The following is a 10308-nucleotide window of genomic DNA, read 5'->3' as shown; positions in this document are numbered from 1 at the left end:
GATAGTTTGTTGGTGATGTGGACACCAAGGAACTTGAAGCTCTCAACCTGTTCCACTACAGCCCCGTTGATGAGAATGGGGGCATGATCGGTCCTCCTATTCCTGAAGTCCACAATCATCTCCTTTGTCTTTATCACGTTGAGAGAGGTTGTTGTCCTGGCACCGTACGGCCAGGTCTCTGACCTCCCTATAGGCTGTCTCGTCGTTGTCGGTGATCAGGCCTACCACTCTTGCATCATCGGCAAACTTGATGATGGTGTTGGAGTCTTGCTTGGCCTTGCAGTCATGGGTGAACAGGGAGTACAGGAGGGGACTGAGCACGCACCCCAGAGGGGCACCTGTGTTGAGGATCAGCGTGGCGGATGTGTTGTTACCTACCCTTACCACCTGGGGGCGGGCGTCAGGAAGTCCAGGACCTAGTTGCAGAGGGAGGTGTTTAGTCCCAGGGTCCTTAGCTTAGTGATGAGCTTTGAGGGCACTATGGTGTTGAACGCTGAGCTGTAGTCAATGAATAGCATTCTCACATAGGTGTTCCTTTTGTCCAGATGAGAAAGGGCAGTGTTGAGAGCAATAGAGATTATTCTGTGGATCTATTTGGGTGGTATTCAAATTGGAGTGGGTCTAGGGTTTCTAGGATAATGGTGTTGATGTGAGCCTTGACTAGCCTTTCGAACCACAGAGACTATGGTAGTCTGCCTGAAACATGTTGGTATTACAGACTATTACAGGTTGAAAATATCAGTGAAGACACTTGCCAGTTGGTCTCCGCATCCTTGGAGTACACATCCTCTATGTTTGAGGTGCTGTCCCTCCTGTGTCAGACTACTTCTCCCATACTGTTTCCCCTGGCATGTCTTTTCCCTCTCTGAACCCGCCTCACACTGTCTAGTCACAGCTGTAACGTCGCTATAAAATCGCTACTCCTACCTGCCTCGGTTCTCTGTCATTTTTATTAGGTACACCAATCTATAAACGGGTCAGACCCCCTTAGCCTTCAGAACAACCTGAATTCTTTGGGGCATGGAAACATTGCTCAATTGGTATTACACCACCCAGCCTGTACCGTTGACACCAAATAGGATGGGGCCATGGACTCATGCTGCTTACGCCAAATCCTGACTTTGCCACCAGCATGACGCAACAGGAACCAGGATTCGTGGGACAAGGCAATGTTTTTCCAGTACTCAATTGTCCAGTGTGATCACGTGCCCACTGGAGCTGCTTCTTATTGTTTTTATCTATGAGTGGGACCCGGTGTGTTTGTCTGTTGCAATAGCCCATCCGTGACAAGGACTGCCGAGTTTTTGTTTGTCGCCCCATTCTCGGTAAACCCTAGACACTGTCGTCCGTGAAAAGCCCAGAAGGCCAGACGTGTCTGAGATACTGGAACCTGCACGCCCGGCACCGACGATCATACCATGCTCAAATTCTCTTAGGTCACTCGATTTGCACATTTGAATCGAACAGTAACGGAATGCCTCGATGCCCGTTTGCCTGCTTTATATAGCAAGTCACGTCCACGTGACTCACTGTCTGTAGGAGAAAACCATTTTTGTGATTGGGGTGGTGTACCTAATAAACTATATATGTATATAGACATACAGTACCAGTCAAAAGTTTGGTCACACCTACTCATTCCAGGGTTTTTCTTAATTTTTTACTAGTTTCTACATTGTAGAATAATAGTGAAGACATCAAAACTATGAAATTACACATGGACTCATGTAGTAACCCAAAAAAGTGTTAAACAAGCTAAATCTATTTTATATTTGAGATTCTTCAAAGTCGCCATACTTTGCCTTTATGACACTTTTGCACAAAGAGAGAGGGAGAGGTGTCAGTCACTAAACCTTGAGTCCCCTGTGCTCGTGTCCGAGTCACCAATGGTCGAGTCACAAGTACCTATGGCAGAAGTGCTCGAGTCCTGGTCCATGTCTCAGTCACTGGGTCCACATTAACTCAAAATAAAGTTATTTACACAGTCGGATATATTGTAGTGGCAAGAGGAATTTAGTCAATAAATTGTTTGGTATCCCTTTTCCTTTCTTTCTGTGCCGACAAATGGTCATGTTAAAAGGGCCACATTCGTTGCAAAACGTTCTCGAATGTTGCATATAGAAATTCCATGAATGGAGCCAACGTTATTCCTTACTCTACATGTCAGAGAGGCATGTTTGTTCTACATAGCATATGCCTATCTGAACGTTCCTAGACATTGCATCCTACTGAACGCTCCCCAGGTTGTTAGCTATAGCCTTCCAATGCATGATAGAAAGAAAAAAACATATCGCCTGTGTTATGGGTCATATCTTTTGAACGGTAATCTCTCTAGCCGTTTTGCTACAGAACCTGGATATAAAATGCAGTGGGGAAAGTGGAAGGGTTGAGCGAGACTAAAAATTCAAGGACCGCCTACTTTTCTATACTCAAGGTAGAGAAAAACATAGCTTGACTGTTGTTTTATCATTAAACTCAATGCTGTTATTGTTTTTAATTTCGTAAAGCAACGTGTGTTTCTTAACCAGACAAAGGGTAACAAACTAGAAGGCTGGTGGTGACTGGTTAGCTGCGGGTAAGCAAGAGAGTTGCCAGTGTGATGTGCATAATCGGAAGTGGAGCCAGGGTGAAGCCTGTCTGCCCAACAACATATCATACTCATTTGAGTGTCTTGGATTTACATTTACTATGTTACTATGTTGCTATGTTTACTATGTTAGTCTATGAGACCAGGCTGCAATGCCCACACTCATTGCTTGCTCTCCTGTAGCTCCCCAGCTGACAGCCCTGATTGTTTGTTTTTACGTAACAACACACACACGCCTAAGCAGTGATGGTGTGAGTTGACACGCACGCACGCACGCGCACACGCACACGCACACGCACACACACACACACACACACACACACACACACACACACACACACACACACACACACACACACACACACACACTGAGCTGGTTTAGGTAGCACCTAATAGGTACTGTACTTATCATGGTCTACTTCCCTGACTGAGGATCTCATAATAGGATTACTGACGTCCTGAGTGTAGTCCTCTGAGACTGACAGAGCGAGTGAAGAGATCAATGGAGTAAGACAGATGGTAAGGAATTCTACTCTCTTTTTTTTCCTCTCAGAGTGATATGCAGATATGCAGTCTTGTTCTTGCCTTCTTGATTATTTTACATGTATTCTACTTTCTTACTTTGGCTTTGGTCCAAGGGACAGGGAGCAGTTGTCTTTGGTCCCCATTCTCCAGTAGCATCGTTCTGCTGCTATGGTGCCGATCCATGCTATGCACCCTCAGGTGAGTCAGAGCATCTCTCTTCTGGCTATACAAACCCTCTGCTAATGATTCAGACTGTATACAGTGGGCTCATAATGTCCAAGTGAGTCAGGGTTTCTATTCTTCCAGCCTGATGAGGGGCCACCTAAACAAAGTGACCAGCCGACCAAGATGCTAATCGTGCTAGACAGTGAGGACAGTGAGGAAGGTATAGTACCTTAGTGTGCCCTCTCTAGCAATAACAGAGTCATTATGTCATTGCTGTTGTTGGGCGGATATCATGTGTGCAATTATCGAAGAATACTTTTCGTGAAAAAGGATGGAAACAAGTGTTTTTGTAAAAACAGCGACGTGATATGAATGATAGTTTGAGCTCTATTGGGGACCATCCTGATGTTGTATCACTGTGAAGCGCAAGGCTCTGATCTGACGTGAATAATAACTTGGCATGTTGGTGTCTTTCATACAGAGGCCAGTTAGGAAGAATAACTTGGCATGTTGGTGTCTTTCATTCATAGAGTCCATTGAAGAGCAGCAGCCGGTTACGCCATGGAATGACCTGTGTATTATAGATCGCGTAGGCTTCACCAGGTGAGGTTTTATCCTCTGTGTGACTGACGATAACCATCACTATATTGGTAAGGATCAAGAACAGGTCGTCTCATCCCTAATCCAGACTTGTTGTTAAAGTGTTCAAGTCCTGCAATTGCCCCAGATATGTGTTTGGTAATGTGTTTGGTTGTCTTGAGCTGGTTCATTGGGCATCTCTCTTTCTCTTTCTTACTCTGTGTCTCTCTCCCTCTCTCCCTCTTCATCGGTCTGTCCCTCCCTTCCTCTATCACAGTGCTAAGATGTCAGAGGAACAAGTGGAGGTAAGGCAATCCGTCAGTAGTTCTCATTAACATGATGTTATGATGCATTGCAATCATAGGGATACACCTTGTGTGGGTATTGTGCATACTATCGGATTCCCCCAACCCCAGTCCCCCCTTATGATGTTGTATGGTAAGCCCGTAACACATTCGTTTCCCATTAAGGACCTATACAATTCTATTCTAATTTATTAGATTATTTTGTATTCTACTGTATTGTATTGTATTCTACTATATTATCTTCTATTCCGTTCTATTCCATTCTATTCTATCCAGAATGCATTCTCCCAGATTGCGCTGGCCTTTCGTAGTGACCAGTACACCCTGAAGCAGAGGCTGCAGGCAGAGGAGCATGCTAGGAACCTGGCTGAGGAGAACATCCAGCTGGAGCTGATGAGAGGCCGGGAGACACTGGAGGTATTGGAGGAGGAGGGTGGATGGGGTCACTGCAATGAAGAAAGAGAAGTATTGGACGTTTCCCCTCTAGCCTGTTCCACTCACCAATCTCTGAGACCCTTAATCATAATAAATTATGTTTGAGCCAGAGTGAAAGTGTGAGTTAGTACCTATGAGTTAGTATCTTATTTTATCTAATGAATATCACTACTGTGTGTGTGTGTGTGTGTGGGGGGGGGGGGGGGGGGGGTGTATTGTGTATGAGGGTGTCTGTAACATAATTTTGACTTGTCTCACTGTGTTGTCAGACTCTAAAGGCTCTGTGTCTGGACAGTATACGCAGTAAGATCCTCCAGAAACTAGAGCTGTGTCTGGATATACTGGGAGGAACAGTGGAGAGAATCTCCAACACAGCAGAGGTGTTGGGAGCTGTACATCAGGTAGTCTCTCTCACACAGACATTACTGTACAGTCTATCTAGCTCAAGACTTTGATTATGGATTGGATCAGCTACACATTATACCCCAATGACTGAATCAATGGGGAAGGACACAATCATCACACTCGTCACTGATACTTTGAGACTTGAGTAGAATGAAGCTGCTATTCTTTGTGGTTCAGTACATGTTTATATACTCTGCCTACACACATACTGTATACATACTCAATGTAGCTGTACTCTGTATGGTAGGAGGCTCGTGTGAGTCGAGCGGTGGAGCTGATGGTGAGCCACGTTGACAACCTGAAGAGGCGTAATGAGAGAGACACAGAGCTGGACGAGACCAAGAAACTCAACAGGAAAATCCTCCGTAGGAACTACAGCGACCCTAGAGGTAAGTACCACCAGTGCAACTGTCTGGGTTCAAACTCTGATGTCCCGCACGCCACAAGACTGTGTTAGCCCGCTGAGCTAAAGCCTAGACCTAGATTTCAGGTCTAGGTTGTCGATGAGGTTACTTATCACGTAAGCATGGTTCACTGAACCATCATCGGTCTACCTGAATATGGCTTGGTATGTGATAGGCACAGATGCTGTTATCTGACTGGTGTATCTCTCGCTGCAGATGAAGGAGAGTTCAGGCAGAAGGACAATAAAACCTCTCAGCAGGTAGGAGCACTTCCCTGTCTTCATTCAGAGGATATTAAGAATTTGTTCTTAACTCACTTAGTTAAATAAAGGTAAAATAAAAACAAAATAAAAATAGATTCACTATGTATAACATTGTGTCATAATTTTATCTTGTTTTAACCTCCAATCCCTTTCCTAACTCTCTTCCTTCCTCTCGTTCTTCTAGTTGCACATTGGTGCAAGTCGTCGAAGGGTCAGCATAGCAGTGATCAACAAACAAGCCCAGGTCTGCGCAGTTCAAGTCCTTCCTCTCCAAAGACATGCACGCACCCACGCCCACCAACTATCTGCCTATTCTTTTGCCCCAGGAAAAGAGAAAATTGGAAAGAGGGCTGCAGAAGTCATTCTCATTAGATCATGGGATAGGCAAGAAGTCACTCTCAACCCCATCTCCATCAATGGACTCCATCACAGAGTCCAACCCTTCAGTCATGGTCAAGACAGAAGAGATGGATGTTCCCTTCCTGGATGGCAGGTAATGTAGGTGTAAAGGACTTCACGCTGCTTGCTTAGCGAGTACCACTTCCTCCCGATTCGGCCCATACCTGGCGCAAACTCGGGACCTCTGCCTCACAAACACACATGAACGTCCTCCCTCAAGCATATTAGCCTGATCGCGCCACCTCAAAAGCTAGCAATGAGGTGACGCAAGCGGGACACTTCAGGCATCCCCATGTGCTACATAGGAATATACAGTATCTACATGCAAGGGTTAAAGGAAATTTGAATTTACTTAAATTTTCTCGCTGTAATTTTCATTTAATTTGATTAAAATTCCAGGTCCTTCTTTGAATTCAGAGAATTCAATTCCATTCAATTCCAATGTTAGGTCAAATCCAATAATTAAATTCCCAATTCAATATTATCCCCAACAATTCCACAAATTCAAATGTAATTCCGTCTGGCTTTCAGGCTGATCAAGTCACCGTTCAGACAGCCTAGCTATACCGGAAATGAAATATAGAAATACAAGTTGAAATGATTTAAAACAAATACTATAGTCAATGTTTGATGCATTAACTCCATTACCTGGGATATGTAGACATACTAAATTCCAATTCAATTCCAAAGATGAAATGTTTCTCCACTTCATGAGTGAATTCAAGAATTTAATTGAAATTTCAAATTAAATTGGAATTGACCCTAACCCTGCCACCAACCAAAACTTTTTTGCTGATTCAAGACCACATGAAGCCCCTGATGATAACAAACAAGCAGTTGCTGCTGATGTCCAGTCACCACCTGAACCAGACCCCACTCCAGTCTATACAGCACCCTGTCCCACTCTCACACACAAGCCAAACGAAGTGGACACCAAGAAAAACAGCATGAGGTACAGTATAGAATTTACACATAAATAACATTCCCTGTAGCCAATACGACACCTTATTTATATGCAAGGGGAAGTCCTCAGGACTAAATTATACTGAACAAAAATATGAACGCAACATGTAAAGTATTGGACCCATGTTAAAAGATCCCAGAAATGTTCCATACGCACAATTGTTGTGCCCAAATTTGTTTACATCCCTGTTAGTGAGCGTTTCTTCTTTGCCAAGATAATCCATCTACCTGACAGGTGTGGCATATCAAGAAGCTTTATATGATTAAACAGCATGATCATTAAAAACAAAGGCGACTCTCGAATGTGCAGTTTTGTCACACAACACAATACACACGTTTTGAGGGAGCGTGCAACTGGCATGCTGACTGCAGGAATGTCCATCAGAGCCGTTGCTAGTGAATTGAATGTTAATTTCTCTACCTTAAGCCACCTCCAACATCATTTTAGAGAATTTGGCAGTACGTCCAACTGGCCTCACAACCTAAGATGGTATGGCGCCGTGTGGCCGATCAGTTTGCTGATATCAACCTTGTGAACAGAGTGCCCCATGGTGGCAGTGGGGCTATGGTATGGGCAGGCATAAACTACGGACAACAAACACGACGGCAATTTGAATGAACAGTGATACAGTAATGAGATCCTGTGGCCCATTGTCATGCCATTCATCTGCCGCCATCACCTTGTGTTTCAGCATGATAAATACCCGGCCCCATGTCGCAAGGATCTGAACACGATTCCTGGAAACTGAACATGTCCCAGTTCTTCCATGGCTTGCATACTCACCAGACATTTCAGCAACTGAGCATGTTTAGGATGTTCTGGATAGATGTGTACGACAGCCTGTTCCAGTTACCGCCAATATTCAGCAACTTTGCACAGCCGTTGAAGAGGAATGGGACAACATTCCACAGATCCCAATCAACAGCCTGATCTACTCTATGCAAAGGAGATGAGTCGAAGATACTGACTGGTTTTTCGATCCATGCCCCTACCTCAAAAAAAAAAGAAAGGTTTCTGTGACTAACAGATGCATATCCCAGTCATGTGATATCCATAGATTAGGGCTTAATGAATTTATTTCGATTGACTTTTTGACTTATATGAACTGTAACTCAGTAAAGTCTTTGAAATTGTTGCATAAAACACCGGTTCTTTGCGTCAGGGAGTGGAGCAAAACTAGATTTTATTTCACAATAGGACTCGTAAAAAGCTTAGGCCTCGATCACAACGACAGCGTCATTGCATTTTGGTTCACCAGAAGTACATTCATGAGTCAAACTGTATGCATAGACGGCTTGACAGAAATGGTAGCAGAATGTGAATGTTGAACTTTTGTTGCACATACATCCAGATGATGCTGCATCACATTTTGCCCAATGACACTTTAAGTGTGATCAAGGTGTTAGATTTTGACAATATCTTCAGGGCCTAGCGCTCAGCACAGTGTCTGCTGACAAACAAATCATAAACTCAGCAAAACAAGAAACATCCATTTTCCTGTCTTTCAAAGATAATTCGTAAAAATCCAAATAACTTCACAGATCTTCATTGTAAAGGGTTTAAACACTGTTTTCCATGCTTGTTCAATGAACGATAAACAATTCATTAACATGCATCTGTGGAACGGTCGTTAAGACACTAACAGCTTACAGACGGTAGGCAATTAAGGTCACAGTTATGACAACTTAGGACACTAAAGAGGCCTTTCTACTGACTCTGAAAACACCAAAAGAAAGATGCCCAGGGTTAGTCACATGTCTGTAGAACTTGTTCAGTTTATGTCTCATTTGTTGAATCTTGTTATGTTCATACAAATATTTACACGTTACGTTTGCTGAAAATAAACGCAGTTGACAGTGAGAGGATGTTTCCTTTTTTACTGAGTTTGGTTATTGCAACAATCATTGTCTGATTATTCAATAATCACGTTGAAGTCTCGTAATATTCCAATATTCCGAATACTCCGATAATGTTCCAATCCTCTGGCCAACACACAATAAACACACACCAAACCAATATCGAGGAAGGCGTGCCAAGGGAGGAGAACAGCTACCAGCGAAGAGGGGCACGCCTTGCCATAGACGGTTACAATTTTGGGTCACAGTAGAATTTAGATTACACCACAGCCACTGCCCCCGTCCTCCCAAGGCACACCAGCCTGTACAATCGTGAAGGGATCCCTCAAAACAAAGGGTAAAGCACAGCTTTTATAACTGGGCATGGCAGCCACATGCCATTAATTGACAATTGCCTACACCTGGCCCTGAGAGGGACAGCATTTTAACACATCAACAGTTAGACCCTATTATACACATGTTCAGAGGTACAATAATAACACGACAATGGCGCAATAACACAACAAGGAATTGGCTAAACAAGGGCCTTTGTTGTTGTATTCTAACATGGCATGTGTGTCTGTGAAAGTTCACCTTTGGATACTCTAATAAGGTGCAGACATAAAGGCAAGGCTGCACTGGAGAGGACGGAGAGGAGGATAGGGAACAGAGAGAAAACTATGACACACACCGACCAATGCATCACCGGAACGTAAGTCACTTATAATCAAATCAAATTGTATTTGTCACGTGCGCCCGAATACAACAGGTGTAGGTAGACCTTACAGTGATATACATACTTACAAGCCCTTAAAAACTTATTTGGGATAGGGGGCAGTATTTTCACGTCCAGATGCCTGTTACTCAGGCCCAGAAGCTAGGATATGCATATGCGTGATAGTATTAGATACAAAACACTCTAACGTTTCTAAAAATGTTAAAATAATGTCTGTGAGTATAACAGAACTGATTTGGCAGGCGAAACCCCGAGCACAATCCATCCAAGGAATTTTTTTTCATTGTGTTTTCCAATGCTTTTCTATGGGAAACCTGATTTATAAGGGCCCAGATTGCAGTTCATATGGCTTCCACTAGATGTCAACAGTCTTTAGAAATTGTTTGATGTTTTTCTTTTGAGAAATGAAGAAATAGTCCTATTCTTTCCATGTGTCCCTCAGATGGACTCAGTCTTTTGGTGTGCGTGAACAGGAGTGCGCTCCTCTTTATTTTCCTCCGGTATTGGAAACCATTTATTCCGTTTTAAATTTTATCGATTATTTACATTTTAGGGTACCTGAGGTTGGATTAGAAAAGTTGTTTGAAATGTTTGGACCAAGTTTACAAGTAACTTATTAGATACTTTGTAGCCATGTTGGGCGAGTTGGAACCGGTGTATTTCTGAAACAAACGCGCCAAATAAATTGACATTTTTGGGATATAAAGAA

The 10308-nt window shown here is 43.4% G+C and overlaps 1 protein-coding gene across 1 annotated transcript; it reads left to right on the top strand.

The window, feature by feature from the left end:
* Window positions 1-2797: 2797 nt before the first annotated feature.
* On the top strand, window positions 2798-9612 carry irag3a (inositol 1,4,5-triphosphate receptor associated 3a). The gene is made up of 10 exons (XM_090201607.1): window positions 2798-3877; window positions 4131-4158; window positions 4435-4575; window positions 4863-4994; window positions 5246-5387; window positions 5619-5662; window positions 5850-5909; window positions 5992-6158; window positions 6867-7016; window positions 9429-9612. The coding sequence occupies exons 1-10, from the start codon at window positions 3735-3737 to the stop codon at window positions 9577-9579; spliced, it is 1158 nt and encodes a 385-aa protein (XP_090057733.1). The 5' UTR covers window positions 2798-3734; the 3' UTR covers window positions 9580-9612.
* Window positions 9613-10308: the final 696 nt, after the last annotated feature.

This window comes from Oncorhynchus mykiss, chromosome 16 (genome assembly GCF_057628025.1).
Source record: "Oncorhynchus mykiss isolate SJ-2025 chromosome 16, ASM5762802v1, whole genome shotgun sequence".
NCBI classification, from domain to species: domain Eukaryota; kingdom Metazoa; phylum Chordata; class Actinopteri; order Salmoniformes; family Salmonidae; genus Oncorhynchus; species Oncorhynchus mykiss.
This window is presented reverse-complemented; position numbering and strand designations above follow the sequence as displayed.

What these genes read in the sequence shown, in the direction of transcription:
- irag3a (XM_090201607.1), top strand. Translation starts at nt 3,735, where the DNA reads ATGTTGGTGTCTTTCATACAGAGGCCAGTTAGGAAGAATAACTTGGCA. An exon ending in TGATCAACAAACAAGCCCAG is followed by an intron (nt 5,910 to 5,991) that starts GTCTGCGCAGTT and finishes CTTTTGCCCCAG; the next exon opens with GAAAAGAGAAAATTGGAAAG. An exon ending in GTTCCCTTCCTGGATGGCAG is followed by an intron (nt 6,159 to 6,866) that starts GTAATGTAGGTG and finishes TGCTGATTCAAG; the next exon opens with ACCACATGAAGCCCCTGATG.